Source organism: Protopterus annectens, chromosome 9.part0, assembly GCF_019279795.1.
Source record: "Protopterus annectens isolate FY-2018-M chromosome 9.part0, PAN1.0, whole genome shotgun sequence".
NCBI classification, from domain to species: Eukaryota; Metazoa; Chordata; order Ceratodontiformes; family Protopteridae; genus Protopterus; species Protopterus annectens.
The window spans coordinates 1142914124-1142938159 of NC_056743.1; the positions used below are offsets into that span (position 1 = coordinate 1142914124).

The 24036-nt window shown below is 39.5% G+C and overlaps 1 protein-coding gene across 1 annotated transcript in view; it reads right to left on the minus strand.

The window, feature by feature from the left end:
- Positions 1-1728: 1728 nt before the first annotated feature.
- The window catches only part of LOC122811876 (membrane-spanning 4-domains subfamily A member 12-like), a 376785-nt gene continuing 354477 nt past the window's right edge, over positions 1729-24036 (minus strand). The window contains exon 7 of the mRNA XM_044084011.1: positions 1729-2206. Within this exon, the coding sequence (XP_043939946.1) occupies positions 1925-2206 (282 nt within the window). The 3' untranslated portion in view covers positions 1729-1924. The remainder of the gene's footprint in view (positions 2207-24036) is intronic.

The following is a 24036-nucleotide window of genomic DNA, read 5'->3' on the forward strand; positions in this document are numbered from 1 at the left end:
TTGTATTATTAATGACCACACAATTTATTCATCATTTTATTTGAAGTGCTGATAAGGTTGTTGTTTTTTTGCAAGTATTATACTTAAATATTTACATTTTTCAGTAGGATTCAAACATAATCCTCTGGCAAGTCAATCACCTCTAGCAGTAGTGTTAGCACATATCAGCATTGCATACAGGCTTCTTATCTAACTCAGAAGTTCACTTCAATACCTAGTTTTGGATGGCTGATAGCGTGATAGAAGCACTGCCACTGAATATTACCTGAGGTATATAATTTGCTTCCGTTATGGGCTGATCTCTAACACATCTGCTGCATTACCTGCCCGTAAATGATTTTAAGGAGGCCACTACAAATGGGAAGGAGAATGTATACATTCTGCATGTAGCACAGTGTGTGTCAGTTCTGCACTGACAGAGTCAGCAGCAGAAGAGGCTAGTAACAGAAGTAGTACCACTCAATACCCTCTTATGCAGGCACTGTGCCTATCAGCCTTCTTTGTTAATTAAATTTTGGCCCAACATTTAAGCAGCTTTGGACTCTCTACTGCAGCCTAGAGGCATGCAAGTGAGTTGCAGAGCTAGTGTTGACTGATGTGCTGACAAAGCTGCTAGTCAGTGCTTATAAAGCAGAAATGGGGAGTTAGTCTATAAAGGCAGAACATGGCTGAAGTACAGCTCCAACTTCCTGAAGAATAAGCTAAAACCTGACAGGGATGCATGGGTAGATGAGGTAATAAGAGAACATTCTGCTTCATTCTATGTAAATGGGAGAATGGCTGCTGATGGACTGGAACAAGATAGAAGATGACATTTTCAAGCAGTATATAGTATTCTTTTTTCAGCTTGAGAAGAGTTTGCATTACAATATGCAGAAATCTGGATGGCAGAAGAGCTATTCCAAAATTAATCTGCATTGTCAATAAAACACTTCACACTTGCTGCTGTAAAGAACAGAGGAATACAGTAGGAAGTGATGTCAAGGCTGGGCAGCATTACACTGTAGTGTAAAATCAAAGGTTGGATAAGAGTCACAAGAAAAGAGAGGAGATAGACAGGTAGGAACAGGATATGTAGCAAAAAAACTCATAGATATTTTACTCAAAGTCGAAAGAGAATGAGAAAGATGTGTGCACATGTGTTTGCATGCGTGCATGTGTGTGTGTGTGTGTGTGTGTGTGTGTGTGTGTGTGTGAGTAAATGTGCAAGCAGAGAGAGAGAGCCGGACAGGTATGAAACAGCAACACAGTTAAACAGTCTCTTGTTAATGTCAAACAGAATTATGCCAATATTTGGTTAAAAAAGATAAAAAAAATGAGATGAGTAGAATAAATAGTATGTGCATTATTGTGTTGCAAATTATTCTCAGCTATCTCCATTTCCTTGAAACTGTAGAACAGTAACAAGATTGTTTTATTTGAATTCAGTGGCAGGTATAATATGGTGGGTGGGACATTACTGCAGTACATTAACACCTAAGTCATATCACTCATCCATGAACAATATCCAGTTGGGCCAGTAGCACTTGCCTCATATAACTGTGTTACTGCAAACAGACACCAGGGGTACTTTATGCACTTTCCCCATTACCACTCCAGTTATACTTTTAAGTATTTTGAGCTTTGTTGTAATCTGTTTATCCACAACATGAGTAGCAATGTGCATGTTTTCTGTTGTTAAATGTACAAGTACACGCTAATACTAGAAAGTATGACAATGCAACATCATTTGTAATAGAAACAGTTTTAAGAAAAGCATCCATGCAGTCTTTTTGCACTCTGCATGAAGAAACATTAAGAAGCAGCAGTTACTATTCTAAAAGGTTAACAAAAGCAGAGCAAAACTGGATAGTTCTTTCCATGTTTTTGGTAAGATAAAATACTCAGATGTCGGTCAGCGACTAAGACTTGTGTGATTATATATTCAAAAAGCAGGATTGACAGTGCCAGTTTTGTTCATATAAGATTGATCATGATATGCAGGAGGGGCTGAACCAGAATCTGCATTCCATGGAGGGATCTGAGGATACACTGGAGGCTGCGAGAACTGTGTGGCCTGGGGGTTCTGTTGTGGAGGAAACATCTGATGAGTCTGCTGAGGTGAAAACGTTTGAGGAACTTGCTGTGCTGGAAACATTTGGGGAGCTTGTGCAGAAATGAAAGGAACAGCTTGCGATACCTGTGGATTCTGCATCAGTATTACAGGCTGCAATTCAAACAGACATAAATGAAAATGAGTCATTTCTTGAACACATAGGCAGTTTACACTCAAAAGACAGATGGATAAGGAACAGCACTCTGGTAGCCAAATGATCCAGGACAGATCATAGGATTAATCATTTTCTTCATTGTTTAAAAATGTATATGTAAGTTTAAAACCAGTGATGAATACTTTACATATAGTTACCTGTTTTATGGATGCACACTGAAAACACACAATAAGAAATTGTGTACAGCTGCTCCTAATAACACCTGTCTTTAGAGACAGTAAAGCAAAAACATGTTGTATATTAGTATAAAAAGGTGAAGAAAGGACAATATTTATCAGCAACTTTTTTGCAGTAACCGCTTTCTTTTCAAGGCCTGTTCAAATTTCAGAGAAGTCCATTTATCTTTGCAGTGTATTTACCTTTCTCACCTCTAACATGGATTACAGTGCTTTACATATTCATGCATGCATGCTATAAATGTTAAAGGAAAGAATAACATACTGACTACTTACCATGCAAACACACACACACGCACACACACGCTCAGTGTTTGAGATGAGCAGTGAGCAGTAGATATCTGGAAAATGTTGGTCAGGATATTACTTTACTGTTGCCACATCTACCTGTAGAGCTACAGTTAAAAACTGACCATTACCCAGAGCTCAAGAAAATAAATGTGCATGGACAATTACATTTTAAAAGGTTAAAAAAATTAAACATTCATGCTAAAATGGTGTATTTATTTAAATGTCTTTATTGGATAGAGCACAGATCAATTCTGACCAATTTCAGGAATAACAAAAAAAGAAAAAAAGATAGTAATTCATAGGAAAAATATGGTGAAACAAAGAAGGTGTTAAAACACAATTGTGTTTGACAGTCGCATTTCATGGCAATCATTGAAGGTGAGCTTGATCATTAAATTACTAATTCAGGCCAGGCTGTTCATAAACATAGTGCACAGGTGCATTCTGCACACTATGTTTAGTATATTAATCCGTCGTTACTATTTTTCATGTACACCGATCAAGGTAATAACAGGAAGTATACAATACACTAGCATTATCTCTAAATGGAGCACTGCTGCACATAGAATACAGTGATGTACTATAGCAATAACCCATGAATGTGTGTGGGTAATGCTGGATTTACCCACAGTTGATGTGGTTTGGTCATGCGGGCAGGATTACTGCTATTATACAATTACATTAAAGAAAAGAATGACTTACTTTTCTTAAATAACATCTTTGTATAGCAGTGCCATGCTGTTCCTTCACTTTCTTTCGGTATCCTGCTGCATTTTTTTATGTACTGCACATGTGTATCGGACTAACGTTCCCTCTGAACTGCTGTCTGGATTTCAACTTTCACACTTCTTCTTCACCTCTTAGCTCAAGAAAATTGAAAAGTCGTAGCATATATTAATAGATGAAAGTCCAGGCGACCAGACTTTTTTCTGTTGGTAGATGCTGGATTTTACAACGAGCGCACTGTTTGGGCTGACCAATCAGTGTGCACATTTTTGAATGTTAATGGCCAGACATTGTATAATATACATACTGGTGATATTGACTGAACTGTTGGGCATTGTGATAGCACTACACACCACAGCAGTGTACAGCTACTTAGTATCTATGGTCTGTGTTTGCACACCTCACTAAGTAGCTGTTACTTGTGCTATTCTCTGGTGTTCTGATACACAATGATTTCTTAGTCTTTTTCATTCACTAGGCAGCACAGTGGAACTAGGGTAATTTGTTAAAATGATAATGAATGTTATGAGAGCTCCCACTGGTAAGAGCTTGGCAGCATCACTGTGAAAGGCTGCAAACATCATATTGTGATAGGAGGCATGCGTGCTACACAGATTACTCTTTAATTAAAAATTCTCTTAACATTCAGAAAGTTTTTTTTTCATTCAGTGCTGATGTTGTTGCCAGCTATATGCCAACAAATCATCAGAGAAGAGAAATTTCTGTAACCAGATGCACTACAACTGTCGGCACATGGTTCTTGTTCCATAACTGTCAACAGAGCCATAGACAATACAGGGAGAAGAAAAACAGTTTCTTCAGGTGCAAGAAAACAGGGGCATTATCGTCAAATTTAAACAGGTGCTAATCAGTCCCCAGCTGGAAACACATGCATTATTTTAATGCCTTTAAGCAGCCAGAATCTGATCATAAGATATCAACAGTTAGTCAATGTATGAACACATCAAAAACTATTATATATGTTCATAGTAGTTGTTTGCTATGTTTGCCTACTGAGTTCTGTTAAAATTCAACAGGTGTTGCCCTATTTGCTTAAAATAATGACAGTTTCAATGACACAGTGTGGGATGTTGCTGCATATCTCTGGTAGCATAGTATAATGGTGAAAACAGTTGGTCCCTACAGGTAATATACACATGAGGGTGTAGGACTGTTGGGCAAATAAAATCTTGAAAAGCTGAGGATTTCTATTAGCTTCCATGGGTGTTAGGACTTTGCTGGGGAAAGTCAGGTGGCTGCAACTTTAAACCTTCACCTGTTAGACAGATATTAAGCTCTAGGGAAGAATAGCTATCTATATAATCAATGAGGGAAGCCAGTACTGCAGATGTTAAGAGACTTTACCTGACTCACTGAGAACACTAGGGAGGAGTCTGGAAGAGAAGGGTACATTGCTGTTGGGAGAGGAGTACCCTGAAAGAGTGAGAGGATAGGAAACCATATTTCCATACAGGAGTGGTGAGGAAAAGAAAGAGCTATCAGACTATTGGCATGAGTTGCTGTCCCCAAGGAATTTTGGGTCTATATTATCTCACTGAAATGGCAATACAGCGAATGCTATTCAGCGACACATAAACACTGATCCACCATTTCTACAAACGGACAGAACATCAATTTTTTCCAAGAGAAAAAATCATTAGTCCAGCTACACACAAAACACCATACCTAACATTACAAAGTGGGGGGGGGCTTTGCCCCCCACACTCCCCACAGCCCCTCATGCTCCCTAACTAAATATACCAACTCCGAGATCGCACTACAGAGGGGAAAAGGGCAATTACATGGCAATGGCCAAGTTATTTTTTGCCATTTCGGTGACATAAAATAGACCCAGGAATTTTATCTGGAGTGTTGGTTTGCACTGGAACTAGTTTGATAAAACTATATTTTTGTCTATACCAGAATCAGCATCAAGAGACTTTTTGTTTAGTCACCTAGTTTTCTTTGCTGCCTACTCAAACCAGTGGTAAGAAACCTTGTTTAAACCTGCAACTTTCTGTGTTTAAAGCCTGTACAGTGTCTAGTTATTGCCTGCACTTTGTACTTCACACAGAAAATGTATTAGGCACAACACAATGAATTCTGTTTTGGCTAGAACTTCTTGCCTGCTAACGGGAAAATCTCCTTAGAGAAATGCCTACTATTTGTCTCTGTCAGTTGATTTTGAATATCTGTTGGGGGGAAACGTGGCAAAAAGTGACTAAAGTCTTAGCCAGTCCAATGGTGCAGAGGCAGGGCACTGCTGGTGACTTCAGTTCAAGAATGGACTTTTGTCACCAGTAGAGTTGGTCAGGGAGGATAGAATGAAGTGTCTGATTGCTGGCTCTCCTATCCTGTGGGGAGGCCTGAGGGAAGCCCAGTCCCTCTGCAATCTCTGATAGATACAAGAACACTCTTAAGCATCTTAGACTAACATGAGGGGACATCAACAACAAACTGACATCATCACACTTGCTGTCTACACAGTTTTGATCATTTAGCAGTCACTGCAAAAATGATGTCTCTCAGAGTTCTCTCTCATCGCTCCCCAGGAAGTCAAAAAAAGTACATACCTGCTAAGGTAAAGTATGCACCCACATTTTATTTTTGACAATATTGTTAGAAATCAAATGAGTAGAATTCCACTACTGAATACAAAAGATGCTACTTTGAATGAACAAATTGACACTATGGTTTCCGATTTTTGTAATAGGGGTTACAATTATGATAACCTCATTAAGGAGAAAGAGTTAATACTAAAGAACAGGACATCAGTATTGCAGCCAATATTCTTAAAAAAAAAATCACAAAAAGTAAATTCTGTTTACAGTTCGAATATTTGGAAGGGTAATGAGATTAATAGAAAACAAACTGTAAATAGGAATGACCTTAGCAGTCATGCTATGTTTACATTTGATTGTAATACAGCAAAGATTAAACAGATTATTAGAAAACACTGGTCAGTATTATGACATGTACCTGAACTTAAGAGTTTATATGAGCGTGGTCCTATTTTTGGTCATAAGAGATCTTGTAATTTAAAGAACAAGCTATGTTGCAAAGAACAGATTAAAACCCTTATACCACATAGTAAAAAAATGAGTACTTATCAATGTGGCAGATGTAAGTTTTGTAAATTTATATACAGAAAAGACCATTATCCATCTTTTGTATATGCACCCCTTTGTTCTTAGAGAACATGGTACCTGTAACACTAGAAATGTAATCTGTTTAGCAAAGTGCAATAAGTGTTCAGCATATTATATAGGAAAAACAAACCAGCATCTTAAGGACAAAATAGGTAGTCATCTATCAGAAATCAGAAGAGGGGAAGAAAATAATGCTTTATTTAGACACACAAAATCTACTGACATAAGTCATACATTTAAATTTATGATTTTGAGTGTTGTTTCCCCCCAAGTTCGTGGTGGAGATATAAAGATTATAATAACTACATCATTACCAGGTTTAAATGATGTAGTTATTATTAAACCAGTGTTTAAAAATTTAAACAATAGAGTAAGATGAAGTTGTTTTCTATATATTTTTATATATACTTTGTATAATTTTAACTACTGTTAGATGATGTCAAATTTTTAATTGTTTTATAGGTTCATAGGTTCATAGGTAAGTACTAGGCTATCTGCCCATGGGCATTTGTAAGCCTAGCCACAGAGTGATGGCTTTCGCCTCACCATTAGATTAGTAACCTGGGCCTCTGTCAACAGGGCTCCTGAAGTGATCCCAGGATAGAACTTACGATTACCCATCCACTCATCAAGATTTCTCTTGAAAAGGGTCAGAGAGGAGCTCTGTCGAATATGGATTGGGATTCTATTCCAGAGTGAGGGGAGTCGCTGGGACAGTAATCTATCCCTCCAGCATGTCCTGTTTATTGTTGTACATAGGTTCAAGTCACTAGAACGAGTGATTCTGAGGGATCTCGTTTTTTTGAGGTGAAGCATGTCCATTAGTTCCGGGTTTGACATGGCCCTATAGGTCAGACATAGGTCACCTCTGAGAAGACTGTAAGCAACTGAGAAGAGCTGGAGCTTTTTTAGTCGTGCTTCATAGGGTAATTGTTTAAGGCCCTTAAACTTCTTAGTGAGGTACTTCTGTGGTCTTTCTAGTTGTTGCAGGTGTCTAGTGAGGTAGATCCTAAATGGGGCATTGTACTCTATTATGGGCCTAATGAGTGAGGAGTAAAGGGGCACAATCACCTCCTTGGATCTGGATGAGAAACCCTTTGTGATCAGGTGTGCCACATAGAAGGATTTCCTGACCATTTTGGCTATGTGGTTATCAAAGGAGAGCATGCTATCTACTTGGGTACCCAGGTCCCTAATTACTTCTTCTGTACTTAGTGGATTCCCATCTATGTGGTAGTTTATGGGGTACTTTGTTTTTCCCAAATGGGATTACTATGCATTTTTTGGCATTTAGCTTGAGGCCGTGACTTTGACACCAGGTGTTTGTCTCTGTGAGACCCTTTTTCAGGATGTCTGTGTCAGCTGGAGTCAATTATTGTACCCGATTTACAGTCATCTGCGAACTTGGTTAGCCACAGTCCCTCTGCCTTTGCCTGTACTTCGCAGAAATATATACCGAACAGGAGGGGTCCCAGGACTGAGCCCTGTGGGACTCCGCTTGTGACTGGTTTAGAGTCAGACATGGCGCCTGCCACTCTTACAGTGTGGGTTCTGTCTGAGAGCCAATTGGCAACCCATCTCATGACATAGGGGTTAATATTTAAGCTGGTGAGTTTGTCTATGATTCCTGAGTGTGGGATGGTGTTGAACACCTTAGCGAAATCCAGATATGCTGCGTGGACCACCTTCCCTTCATCTATGGCCTTGGTGACTGTTTCGAAGAAGTCGACCAAGTTCAGGAGGCAAGATCTGCCTTTAACAAAGCCAAACTGGGTGGGGTCCAGTGTCTGGAGGTTCCCAATGTCCCTGTTAATGAGCTCCATGATAATGCGTTCCATGGCTTTGCAGACCAAGCTAGTCAAGCTTATAGGGCGATAGTTCCCAGGGTCAGTTGTGGCACCACCTTTGTGGAGTGGTATGACTGTTGCTGTATGCCATTCTTTGGGTACATAGCCTGTAGAGAGGCTGAGTTTGAATAGTGATTTGAGATGGGGGGGCTAGTTCATTTTGAAGTTCGTGTAAGACACAACCTGGGATAGCATCTGGTTCCATTGATGCTGTGTTTTTGGCATTTGCAAGGGCTGTCTTTACTTGTGTGTCTGAGATATCTGGAGTGCCACATTCTTCTAGGATGGGTGCTAGCCCCTTTGGTGGAGAGGGAGGGGTGAAGTTTGCACTGAACCTGTCAGCCAGGATGTTGGCAATGTCAGTTGGTTCAGTGTATTTATGGCCATTATGCACTAGCTCGGAGCATATCTGAGAGTTTGCTCCTAGACTCTTGACATAGTTACAGAAGGCCTTGTGGTTATCCTTAGAGTCATTGGCTATTTTTCTTTCGAAGTTGGCCTTGGATGATTTAATGAGGGAGCGCAGTTTTTTACTGATGTTAATCAGAGATGCCTTCTTATTTTGGGATTTTGTTCTATCTTGGTCATATGATTTAATTACTCTGGTTGGTCACATGATTATTTGGGTGTATATAAGTTGTTAATTCTTTACAATAGTCTGTTATTACCCGAGGAAGTGTTTTAAATGTGAAAGTTTTACTACTAGCAACATTAAAGGATTTTTAGTGACTCGTGGCACCAGACTACTTCTTACTGTTTTTTGGTTCTCATTTTGGTGACACTGGACTTGTAACTCAGGTTTTTTTATTCTCTTATGGTAGGAAAGTAAGACAGACAGTGCAATTCTAGGGATAACCAGGTTGAAGGACCCAATCTGTGTGAACTTACAACTAGCTGATGGAACTTTAAAAAAGCTCAGTGGGAAGATGACACCTTAATTCGTGCCAGTGAAAACCTTTTTATGGTAGTGAAAACAAACTCCTCTGTAGACCCCCTGACCTTCATACCTCTATTTTGGGATGCAGCAAGCCATTCTTTACTAAGTATCAAAAGAAAGGAAAGAAGCCATCCATCAATCATTGGTCTTCTGACATTTTAGATCATGGTGGTGATGAAAATGGCTTACAACCATATTTTAGGCAGACATGTGCAGGTGGATAAAAGCAAAACCGAGATACTAGACTACATTTATTAAACAAGAATTATGAAAAAGATGAAACATTTTTGTGCTACTTGCCTGAAGTGTCGAAGAGTGACCCCAACCCCTGATGCAATCAATATTGTGGATTCCCTTGTTGAATCCACATATGGTTACAGATATATCTTGGTCATCTTGGACTATGAAACATGCTTATTTATAGGTATTCATAGGTAGGTACTAGGCTATTGGACCCTCAGGCCTACATATACCTAGCCAAAAAAAGTTCCCTGGCTTTCGCCACCCAAGAAAATTATTTTCCTGTGCCCCTGTCAAGCAGAGCCACAGACGTGATCCCTGGGGTGAATTTCCTATTTCCCATCCAATTGTCAAGATTTTTCTTAAAGAGGGCTAATGAAGAGCTTTGATTGACATGAATGGATAGCCTGTTCCAGAGCATGGGACGTCTCTGGGACAGGAATCTATCCCTCCAGCATGTTTTGTTTATTGTGGTGACAAGGTTTAGGTCCCTGGTGTGGGTTCAGGCATCTAGGCAGTGAGACATTCCCCTGTGGTACATTTGACTGGGGACACATAGATGAACTGACATTCAGCTGCAGAGAAATATGGCTGTTTGCAAATTCCTTGTGAGCAAAGACAGGCACACACTGCCATGCTCACAGCTTTAATAACCAAATGCATGGTGGCAGAAAAAGTAATGAATGTTGTGCTCAGTGTACAGTACATGCTTATGTAACTGCAACATGTAGAAGTGTGCTACAGCATGGAGGAAATCCTACATGCTAGTGTAGTCACATTTATGCTCCAGTATACATTTAAGATAATGTTTCCTAGACACTGTGAAGGGGGTAGTGGTCCATGCACATCACTTATAAAGGCACTGTACATTGTGCACTGCATTCTTACTGCCACTGGCATGCCTTCTGGGCAGCCTGCTGCTGATGCCTGCCATATTACCTGCTGTCTCATGTTGCCTTGGGGACCATGGACATTGTTTTCCCCCCTGTGCATTTGGTTATTGAAGTTGTGGGCATGGCAACATATTTTTCTCTTTTCCCACAGGGAACTTGGGTTCAGGCATCTAGGCAGTGAGACATTTCCCTGTGGTACATTTGACTGGGGACACATGGCTGAAGTGACATTCAGCTGCAGAGGAATATGGCTGTTTGCAAATTCCCTGTGGGCAAAGAGAAAAATATGTTGCCATGCCCACAACTTCAATAACCAAATGCACAGGGGGGAAAACAATGTCCATGTTCCCCAAGGCAACATGAGACAGCAGGTAATATGGCAGGCATCAGCAGCAGGCTGCCCAGAAGGCATGCCAGTGGCAGTAAGAATGCAGTGCACAATGGACAGTGCCTTTATAAGTGATGTGCATGGACCACTACCCCCTTCACAGTGTCTAGGAAACATGACCTTAAATGCATACTGGAGCATAAATGTGACTACACTAGCATGTAGGATTTCCTCCATGCTGTAGCACACTTCTACATGTTGCAGTTACATAAGCATGTACTGTACACTGAGCACAACACTCATTACTTTTTCTGCCACCATGCATTTGGTTATTAAAGCTGTGAGCATGGCAGTGTGTGCCTGTCTTTGCTCACAAGGAATTTGCTAACAGCCATATTTCTCTGCAGCTGAATGTCAGTTCATCCATGTGTTCCCAGTCAAATATACCACAGGGGAATGTCTCACTGCCTTGGTGCCTGAACCCATATTTTTCATACCCCTTTTCTACCTTTCACTTCTATCATTCTTAAAAATTCAACCATACAAATCTATCTTTCTGTCTTTCTATGTATGTATCTGTGTATTTATCTATCTTTACATTTCTGCACATACCCTTGCTCTCCTATCACATACCAATCTTCCTTTCACTGTTGCCCTTCTGCATGTTCATCTGTTCCCCTGTTCATTTGTTCCTCTTTCTGTCTATCAAGAAACTAATTTTCTTCACATGTAAACTAAAAATATATCAGTTTTATTATATAGCTCTTATCTGGTCTCGGCTGTACTTCATCTTCAGTTTTATTATAGTATTTAAAAACCTAAGCACGTTTTGCAAACATCAAAGTGAAGTATAATTCAAAATTGAAACTGACAATAAAAAGCAAAGAAAAATTTTAGATTATTTATAATATAAGGTCCCTGCGTACACACAACATAGCAAATAGACTGTATAACATACTATAAACTAAAAGGCACAGTGGCTGTTGAAATGTAATTAATGCATGCCCTATCAATTAAAACCTACAGTGCCCAAGTTGTGAAACAAAGGTCATTCGTAGCAACCAAAGGTTTTCCAACATGTCAACATCCAAAATGCTTGACAAACATTATTAGAAATGTCTACATGCACACTTAACTTTTTTATAATAAATCCCACTATCTGTCAATCCAAGAAATGCCAAAGGATGCAAAATAGATGAAAATGTCAAAATCCAACACAGAATCAATACTAAATGTCACAACCAAATCTGGAAACATCTCAAAAAATATTTATGATTGATGTCAAATTTATGCTATCACGATACCAGAGGACAAATAAAGTCTACCAAAGCCAAATCTGAGGTAAGTTTAACCTCCCAGGCCAAGGACAACCACAAAGCATTTTTTTAGCTATGTCTGCAACTTTAAAGGCATTACACAATTGTGTGCAGAGCTCATTGTAAATGGAGCCACCTATACTGTGCCAGAAGACATAGCAAATCTGGCTGATAAATTCAGCTCCAACGTTATCCCTCTCTCCCCCTCATCCTTCACTCAAGAAATATCATCAACTATAACTCCCCTACTAACACTAGGGAGCAGGTCCTTAATGTTCTAAGGCCAAGAACACAGCTTCAGTGGGCCCAGACAATATCCCAGGATGCCTTCTAAATAGTATGAAACATGACCTATCAAGGCTTCTGGAATTATTGTTTAACTGTAGCCTCCAAACAGATTTTGTGCCTCATGAATGGAGAAAGGCAACAGTCATCCCTCTGCACAAAGGTGGGCCATCTACAGACCCTGGAAACTAGAGACCCATAAGTCTTACTAGTCTTATATGTAAAGCCATTTAAAGAATTATCATGGAGATGATCAATAGAGATATAGTAAACTTAAAGGCACTGGACACAACCCAGTTTGGTTTTAACAAGGGCAGATCATGCCTACTCAACCTGGTAGACTTCTTTGAGAAGGTTACCGAAGCAATGGATGAGAACAAAATTGTTCATACTGCTTACCTTGACTTGGCCAAGTTATTTGACACAATACCTTACTTGGGCATTGATGACAAACTCAAGAGGTTAGGTACAAACCCATATGTCACCTGGTGAATACCCAAATGTCTCACAGACAGGACCCAGGATATTAGAATTGGGGAGTCCACCTCTACAAAGAGGCCAGTCACAAGTAGAGTCCTTCAGGGATCAGTCCTTGGACTGCTCCTTTTTGGCATTTACTTCTCAGAAGTCAAGGCCAAAGTCAGTGGTCTTTGGCTAACTAAATTTGCAGATGATTGCAAATTAAGAGCTGTCATTGAATCTCACACTGACACAAATGTTCTCCAGGAGGGGCTGACACAGACAAACAACTGGTGTCAGAGCCATGGACTAAAATTAAATGCCATGAAATGCATAATAGTATCCTTTGGAAAGTCATCCATCCCTGGTAACTATCATATTGGCAACACACCCTTAGAGCTGACCCAGTAGTCAAGGATGTAGGGACACAAACAGATAGTAATCTAGCCTTTGACCATCATGCGTCTACAGTGCTGAGGAAATAATTCTATGTTGAGCAACTTAGAAACAAAGGTATGGCATCTAAGTCTAATGAAGTCATTGTTCCACTGTATTGGCATTCATCAGACCTATCATTGAGTACAGGCAGAAAAATGGCAGAAAATCCACCCAAGGATGGCCAATCAACGAAATCCACAAATGTTCCAATTAAAATGTAGCCCTTTAATACGAATAAAACTTCGACTTGAAATAAAATGAAAAATAAAAAAGCTCAAAACTGTCCCTTGAAGATATCCGATAAGCGCTTTCGACTGTTGTCTTCCTCAGATCGTATGAGACACTAGGGACTTACATTTCCTTTTATATATGAAATTCTATACTGTTTGGCCAATCACCATTGATGAATACTTGGCAACATCCAATCCCATCTTATCTCAAGATTAATTTGCATGTAATCAACTCTATGTTTCTGTTTCCCGGCTTTATTGAGTATGTAAATTAGATGTTCCAGTCCATCATTTTGATTGGATGTATATTGTGTTATTGATGATAATGTGAGCAAAGTGAGTATTACTCTTCCATCCTCCTTTAATTCTCAAGACCAATAACAGGTGGCGCTGTTCTAAATGATGTAGTATCCATAAGTAAATAGAAACATTCATAAACACTCCAAATATTAAATCTTCGAAGGAATTTGTGAATATAACTTTCTATTCATTACAATGCTATGCAGGTATGATGGATCTTTACCTGCATAATCAGAATAATGCCACTTAAAATTATGGAATTGCAGTAAGTATCCTTCAACTAAATTATATCACATTTCGAAAGATACAACAAATGCCTGCTTCGGATGTTATCTCTAAAATACCAAAGTCTTGCCAAAAACAGGAAAGTAAAATCATTGAGTACAGTACCCCTTTTGGTATATATCTAACCAGGCATATCCAGCTGGAACATCCACAGAAGTTCCTCACTAAAAGTATGCAGGGTGTAAGTAACATGTCCTGTGCAGACTGCTTCAAGGCCCTATCCTTGTATTCTGTCTCCTACAGGCTTTTGAGGGGAGATCTATGCCTGTCACACAGGGCATTGTCAGACCCCACTCTGATGGAACTCTTGCATATCCACAAAACAAACAGCACTAGAATTACTCATTCTAAAGACTTAAGCCTTATCTGTGATATAAATAGTGCCTGCTGGAGAAATAGGTATGTATCCCAGAGAATACCACATCTATGGAACAGGCTCCCCAGCCATGTGAAGCAGAGTTCCTCCCTAACCCAATTCAAGTGTAACTTGGACAATTGGATGGTAAACTAGAAATGCATCCCTGGTTTGGCACCTATGTCTCTAATGGACACAGATAACCTGCAAATGGTTCATCTTCCAGGCCCATGCTTACACTTACCAAGGGTATCAGAACTTGTCAGAGATTTGGGATGCATGGCTAGGCTTAAACAGGCCCTTGTGGTCATTAGTCTACTAAACACCTATGAACCTGTGAGCATATGGGACCACATCCATTATTGAAAATATGCAGCAGCAGGATTGTTGCAGGATACAAGAAATGTTGAAAATCAGTCATGTTGGCCATGTAAACATGAGAAGCACTTCATTGTCTCAGCATTATAAAGTTCACAAATCCTCCATAAACCACCTTCACGTAATATAAAACTACACATGGGACTGAAAATATTTAATAGCAAGACAGGGCAATATGTAAAATATCTGTAGCGGGCTGTAACAGTGAATGCAGCAGTAAGATTAGTGCTGAAAGCACTTAGTGTATCTGCAAGTCATATGCATCACATAATTAGGATGCAGTATGTAATGTATTCCTAGTGACACATCATTGTGCATGTGAGCATGCATCATTGCAAGCATGCTATATGCATGCTACTCTGGCCATGTGATCACATGCTCTGCTGTAGTGCTGTGCTACAATTACACCACCTGCTCTATTTTCACCAGTTTGTGAACTACTTAGTCAGACGCCATCACTCAGTATGGATACTACTGCAGAGTTAATCATTATTGGGCCACATTGACTGCACTACTTTGCCTTTATAAGCTCTAATTTTTTTCAGAATCCCAGCCAATAAACAGTCATAAAAGAAAGGACTCCAAATGAAAAGTTTTAGCAAAGTAATGTTAGATCTATAAGGAAAACTGAAACTATATAAAAGAAGGAATACGAAAGAAAATAATAGCCACAGAAGTGGTGAGTGTGTGTGTATTAGGAAAATAATGAACTCATGCAGTTTATACAGAACTTTATGATCTGGATAAAGCATTTACATGTCATCCATATAGCTAAAAATATGAGCATTTGCTGTTTTGAACACTAGGATAAAGCTATGAGTAAAGCAGCAAATATGAGAGAAATACTAAAACACATAAAGAACCAAATTCATAAAGATGCTGGTGAGATTATAGTGCTTGTAGGGACAAAAACACTTAACGTATTTGTTTTTTGTTGTTTTTTACAAAATTCTTTGGTGCACTGTTCCATTTTATTCACAGAGTATAGTGGTTGTTGGTTAATCTCTGCAAACAAGGCTTCACTGGAATTTATAAAGGTTACCTGTTACACAGTAATCTTTTCTTTTTTAGAGACAGCCCTAGTACACTGCTTTTGCACAAAGATGTGCAACACTGTCCTGGCCTGTCTCCACAGCTATTAAATGCTAATGAGGCATATAGCACAGCTGCAGAGACAGCCATGCTACATGTTAATGAGGCAGTTTGGGAGAAAGGCATATGCTAATTAGCCATGTGCTCTCTCTCCCCTGTAACCACCTCCAGCATCTACATAATTAGTGATTAATGGAATTGCTTGACCATGTAGATTAGTGCAACCACTCCTACCACATCAGGGTAGTGAACACAGCCAGAAGGTTGTGTTCAGCAGTCACAGTAGAGTTTACAGTGGCTTAGTGGTGCCATAGGGTTAGGAGGTGTTTAAATTCATGCATGAGATGGGCTGCAAGTGTGAGTGCATGTGTGAGTCTGTGGCTGCCTGGGAGGTAGCAGGATTGTAGAGGGGTTATTTTAGGTGTATTTGTATACAAATGAGCAGAGCTTGCAACACTAGGTGGGTAGAACCCCTAGATACCAGGAATACTACTCTTCTTGTGCTGTAATGGCACTTAAAACAGTACAGGGATTGGGCGGGTGTTGAGGGAGCTCCTAGACTCTAAGGATGCTACTCTTGTGCCGCAATGGCACATAAAACAGGACAGGAATCAGGTGAGGGAACACTAGACATCAGAGATTAATAGACATGAAAAGTAAAATGAAAAACATAGGAGAATGGGACTTGAACCATGCCCCCCTGGAATATAATGCACCTTCAATAGCCTGCATTTAGTTCAGCAGTTTTTTTTATATCTAGTGAAGATCTTGAACATTATACACACGTTAGGCATACCTCACCTCCCCATAACTGGCTTTTGCCCTAGCATTCACTTGTTGAACATTATAAAGTGTGATACCCAAATATCTGGCATTAATGACTAACTGAAATCATCTATACAGGGAAAGGTAGATATCGTGGATGCTCTGACAACAGGGACAGGCATGAAGTATGTGGGGTGTGTGTGTGTGTTTGTGTGTGTGTGTGTGTGTGTGTGTGTGTGTGTGTGTGTGTGTGTGTGTGTGTGTGTGTATTATTGTGTGCTTGTGTGGGTGGGAGAGTAAGAGTTAACTACCATGAGAGATGCTGATCTGCATATCATGGAAGTTAATCTCGATGCAGAGGCATGCAAATTAGTTGATAATGAGGTCTTTCCTCATTGTGGCAAATTTGCTTTTGAATTGTAAAATACTGCTGGCCATATTGCCATGCTGGGCTGTTAATAAATCCATGGGAAAGTGAAAGCAAAACTTTATTAAATATTCCATTTTAACTATTTACTAGAAGTACATATAGACAATGTCACCCTTTAAGAATATTTTGATCTAGGCTAGTGAAATAATACACAACTCTAAAACTGCATACACTAGACTTTTTAGGAAATAAGGTATACCTAATTAGTTTCACAAAATAAGTAAATACGTATGCAGACAATAAAACATCAGCTGAGTTTAAATGCAAACCCCCTCCAAAAAACAGTATCAACTTCACTGTGGTCAGACATTTGATATTTGCAAGTGTTCCAGGAATAACTTTAGTTTTGAAAAATACTTGAATATGAATGGTCTTCTCTAATGAAGAACTGGCAAACAGGATCAAGATATCTTCTCATTAATACACATTCCACAAGGCAACTTCAGAGAACTTTAGCTTACACTTTTGTCAGTCAAAATCCAGGCAGTATTCAGAAATGCGTAGGCACACAGCATTATATAAAATAGTGTGGTGAGTGTTGGCATGCATGGGGTGGGGGGCTGGGGGAGGCAAATCATCAAAACAAGTATCACAACCAGAGAGTCAATGTACTAAAGAGAGCTATGATTTATATAAATATGCCATAGGTTAATAGGTACCCACTAGGCTTCTGATCCATGAAGATCCTTAAAAGCCTAGCCATGCATTTCCAAGAAGGTATTTTAAATAAGAAATAACCCAAGGCCCCTGTGTTTAAGTACAAATAACCCAGAGCTGGACAGACATTGACATGTTACCCCTATCCATAAGGAGCAAAGGTGCCAATCCAGGGCTGAATTTAATGTTTCCTATCCATTCATCCAGATTATGCATGAATAAAGTAATAGGCATACTTTGCTTTATGCAGGCATGAAGATTATTCCAGAGAAGTGGCATTCTCTGTGATACATATCTTTCCATAGAACATCTTCTTCTTGTGTTGCAGAAGAGATTAAGATGAGTGGTTATGACACCACTGGATTTGCAGTTATGCAGTACGTCCGAAAGGATGGGTTTAGTTGAGGATCTGTAAGTGAGGCAGAGATCTCCCCTGAATAGCAAGCCAGATACATAGAAGAGAGACAAGGCTATGAAGTGGTCAGTGTAACTTTTATGATTTAGGCCCTGGATTTTCTTTCTGTGAAAGTATTGTGGTCATTCAAGTTTTGTCAAGTGTTTGGGGAAGTACATACTGAAGGGGGCATTGTACTCAGTGATTGCCTAATAAATGAAATCAATCATAGTGGAGCAATTCAAAAACTTATAATAAGTGAGGAGATCTACATTGATCCTTTCCTCAGAATGCCAGGATGTTACAGTGTTCAGGAACTTAACTCATGTTAGGAAGTTATGAGTAAGTCAGCACTGGCAGAGCAACATGCATTAGTGGATGCTTTGAGAGCTGGTGTCCATCATGTTGCTCATCATAACTCTTTGTCTCACAAACAGGTCTATCAATGGCTGAAATGCCATCAGCTCTACAACCAGGATATTATCAGCCACTGGTGTGTGGACAGAGACACAATACAGGAGTTATATGTGCCACCACATGAGAAATCAAGAAGGATGCATGTGCTTCTTGTCCCAGTGGACACAAAGGTTTGTGCAATATTATCTTCCCTTGCTATTCATACCTTTTATCATGCAGTGGGTGACATGACAGTAGTGCCACAGATACTGGTTTCATGAATCTTACACCAACTCCTTCATATGATGCAGTAGCATGTGAAGAAGCATGCATAGTTTCCACAAAGAGTAGAGGAGAGAACCACCACTATGTGTGCATTCTATAGGACAGAAAATTTTCCTGAGGTCACGAAGGCCACTGACTGCCATCAAGGCCCCACCTGCTCCACATGTCATCCAATATATCAGTCAGAAGGGCTTTCATTCCAATAGCTGCCAAGTGGTGTGCAATAAGCAAGATATTATAGAAAATGTGTGCCTGCACCATCCAGGCATTTCCCCATGATTTTCATATCAAGCATGCATGTCATCTCTACCAGTGTTTCAGGAAGAGTGACTTTCTACAGGCTCATCTAGGTGGAAAGTACACATACCGCTAACAACAGAATCCCAGATATACTGTTTCCATGGATGCAGGCAAAAGGCCACTCATGACTGAATCCAATGTTGCATGTTTTAGGTGATGCAGGATATGTCTTGGAATGATGGCTCATGCCCCACCGAACATGCAGAGACTGTGATGGAGAAGGCATGGAATACTGCAGTACCACAGGAATTGAATGTCATCCATATTGTGTCCATCCTCATGAAGGCTTATATCTGTCACTTAAACACATGTGGTGGTACACTACAGTTTGTGTCTTTCGGCTTTTCCCAGTTAGGGGTCGCCACAGTGGAACTCCGGTCCGCTAATGATTGGTAGTGGATTTTTACGTACCGGGTTACCAGCCCTGATGCACAACCTTCAACGAAGGCAAGCTCCATTCATGTATGCCTCCACACAGAAGATGCTCTAGCTGAGAATCGAACGGGACAACATCTTGCTATGAGGCGACAATGCTACTGCAGCACCACCACTGCAGTACACACCTGAAATGTGCAGTAAGATATTATTGGTCTGAATCATGTTACACAGTATGGGTGTATGCAAGCAGTTACCTTAGCTGGCTCATTTAGCTTCTGGTGCCTCTTCCCAGTCTGGCATCCCCTCAACACAAAATTGAGTAGCAAAAACAAAAAAGGTCTCTCCTCCAATATGTGCTCTGGAGAAGTAACAGGTCCTAATGTTCTACCCCTTATGCTCTCACAGTCTGCATGAGAGGGAAAACATAGTTCCCTTCTCATGCTACAGAAAAAGAATAGCATGACCTACCCCCACATTCATGCCCTCACTCTTAGTGTGAGACAAAAAGGAAAGAAATGAAAAAAGAAGTCCCTTCTCCCATGTGATACTACAGAAAAGCACCAAATACTAACTCCCTACTCCCTCACTTCCTCAGGCTCTGAATAGGAGAGATAAAATGGGGTTCATTCTCCAATCAGATGACCTTCCTTTTCTCCTAAGGAGGAGCACTACATCCATTATGCCCTTATGCTCTACGTGAGTGCAAAACCAGAAGAAAAGAAATGATCTGGCAATTTTTCCCTCCTAAGAAGGACTACCAGGATGTAAGCCCTCTATCTTAGTTCCTGCTCTTGCTGAGGAACATTCAATTGAAAAAAAAAATTGAAAAAACAGCTCTGTGTATCATTCCCTGTAAAGTATTAAGTCCATGGATGCTACCCCCTTCACCCCACTCTAGCTATACTTCTGGCAGATACAATATTACAGCACAGCCTAAAAAAACTTATTGCAACAGCTGGGTTAGTAGTCAATGGAGGAACCAGCTGCAGTGGAATGCCATAGTAGACAAAGGTGGGTGCAGTACGTCATGGCCCTAAAAACTGTAAGCCATAGCAAGGCCAACACAGAACAAAACTGATGCATGTATTAACAAATCCCGGCTATGCATTAGAGTACATTGACTGTCCATGGTGTATACCAGAAATGACCTTACCCACAAAAGCCAAAGGGATGGGCAGGGCATAGTGATCATTACTGATGCAGGGTGGGGCATGGAGATACGTGACAGCAATACTGCCACAGGTGTAAGAGTTACTGGAGGTGAATGTGGTAGCTATGCAGGCTGGAGGAGTCATGAATCACATCTTCTAGTGTCAGGGTGGTGCATTTGTGTCAGGAATGTTGTCCAGGTAAAGAGCATGGCACTAAAGTATTAGGGTTGAATACATCTTGCATGAAGGACATTGTAGCATTTCATGAGCATATAAAAGACCTCTGGCATGCCCATCCCCCTTGTTACATGGCAATAAATGTACAGCATCAATAACCTTGAGAAATGCCCCAGCTAGGCATTGTACTGAGTAGGCCAACAAGGGATAGGGATGTTATGGTACTGTGGAACCTACAGTGGTTGGAATGGTAGAGCATCTCTGCAGTAGAGCTGGATGAGCATCAGTCATGGCCATGCAAATGATCATGCCTAGGGATAGAGTCAGCCTTAGTCAAGGGTGACAATGCTGCAGTCTCCACAACAGTGTTGGTCATCTATGTAAGCCTGTCCTGTGACCATATCTCACACATGTGGTCCTTACAGTGGACATTTGCAAGCAACCTCATGTTTGTACTGATTAATTCCAAATTGACCTCCACAATCTTCATCAAGAGTTTGTTCCAGGTCCCATCAGAACTCTAGCTATGGTGAGAAGAAGGGGGCAATTGTTCACAGCACAAGGTATTATGGAACATAGTCATCAACTGGAAGATAAGTGGATTGCATTCTCAGTATTTAGTGATCACAATTTAGCAGGCACATTCTGCATGTGTATTTTACTTATCATATAATGATATTGTAAACTTAGATCCCATGAGCACACAACATCTACTCAAGGCACAATACTTTGGCTCTCTTAGTGACTCAGCTATAGCACTTCAAAGTACGTTTTGACAAGTGAATGAATTTCTGTCGCCAGGTTATCGCTTTTACAATCATGCAATTTATTAGAACAATGCTGGTTTTACATTCATATTCATTACACATTTTAATGTGATTTATACATGTATGTTTTACATGTGATTTTTGTAGTATTTTAAACGTGACAAATTTAATCAATTTGATTGGGTTATACGGATATAATATTCATTGAATAGACATGTATTATAGATTCTGTGGAAGTCAGTAGGAGAAGAAAGCACTTAAACTTGTTTTTTTTTGTTGAATAAATGTTTGTTAAAATGTACTTTGGTGTGCAAAAGCAGAGTTGCATGGAGAGCCACTGTACTGAGATATAAGGATATTGAGAGCCCAAGTTAAAAGTCTATTGAAGATACAGGGAAGAGGAATTTTTTTTTGGGACCTCAGATTTGGAGAGGTCAAAGAGGAGCTTTCTTTTTGCTCTTCAACTTCAGTTTTAAGGCATCCTTTTGAGGACTTCCCTTGGCACTCATTTTGCTGGCTACTGCTTTGAGTCCCATTATACCATATTATCTTCTATGAGGAGTGGCAGTTGCACTTCTTGTTTCAGACTGCACTGCAGATAGTGCACTCACAATCTGTGTCATGCTGATGTACCAGCTTTCTCTGCCTTGATCACTGACCTACACTTCTGCTGATCAATAACATATATGGCATCCAAGTCAAGAAATGAACTGGAGTCTACAGGATGATGGCTGCCAACAAATTCCTCTGCAAATCTGAGGCACAAATTGAGGCAGTATGGCTGACAGAATCTGCATATGGTGGTGACTCTTGTGTAGCTTGTGTAGGACTAATATAAACAGGCTGTCCAATGCTAAGCACAGGTGGTAGTGAGGAGTCACCCTGCCCCTTCACTATGATCTAATATATAGTGCATATGTTATGTGGCCCCACACACACACACACACACACACACACACACACACACACACACACACACACACACACACACACACACACACACACACACACTGTTAGAATTCCTAACAATGATGCTGTGCCACTAGACTCTATTTTTGTATGACATTTTCAACAAGGAATTTTTCTTTCTCCTTACACATAAAAATATTTGGATTGATAATGCACAGATGATATCAAATTAGGATTAGTTATTACTAATGACACTGATTATACTATATTTCTGGTGTAGTAAAATGGGTGAATAAGAGTGGGTTTAACATCAAGTTTAACAAATGCAGTTTCATGACTTTTTTGCTGCAGAAAATCAATCATGACATTTTATTAGGAAACACCGCTATTGCAAGTACTTCTGCATTTAAAGATTTTGCTATTTAATTAACCCCAAACTGTATTTTAAAGCAGATGTTTCAGTGGCCAAACTAACGCCCTAAAATTATGTGGCTAAATTTTCAGATGTTTTCATTCGATACCTACAAAAGTATGCAACTTATGTTAAGCCAATTATTGAGTCAAATTTTATATTTTTCTCCTATTCTAAGGGTGTTTTAATTCTCCTTAACTCATTAAAGAATAGAGATGCTTCTAAGCTTTTCTCTGGTTGCTTCCAACTCATGATTGTAGGTGTCTGATATTGCTTGTTCATATTAACATTAGTAATTCCAAAATCTTGCTGCTTAAACATCATTAAACTATTTCATTTTAAAGGTTAAATGATATACAAGATAACTGAAATAATATTTTGCTTATGTCAAATGCAGCTACAGAGACATTAATTGTTTCCATATATTTATTTATATTGTCATACATTTTATATTTCTCCAAATATCTCAACCAAGTATTACAGATAAACTCTTAACTTTATATGAAAGCTCTCAGCTGGATGAACAACATCCTGTTGACAGCATTTGTGTAACCTGAATAGGTACTAAGATATTGTATGTTGTTTATAAAACATTACAAACTTAATAGTTACTGTGCTTCCTGTGCCATATAAAATCCAGTTTAAGACTGAGAGCCTAAAGAATACTACCGCTAGAAAAACAGTTTGTGCCAAAGATTTTCCCATTTACACTTCCTTAGTAAATCCTATGGTTCAAGAAATATGAACATTTGTTTGAAATGTAAGGACATACTTTAATTTTATCAAAAAGCTTGGGCTCATTCTGTGATGATATGAGCTAGTGCCAGCACAGCTAGCTGGAGGTCTATAAAGAATATGTCCTTTGAATATCAAACTGAATTACACAAATGCTTATGTTACAAATGTATTAGAACTGTATGGCATTTGAATATGAAACAGATTTGTATGATGTTTATATTACAAATGTATTAGAACTGTATGGCATTTGAAAATCAAAATGTGTTTGTACAGTTGCTAGTG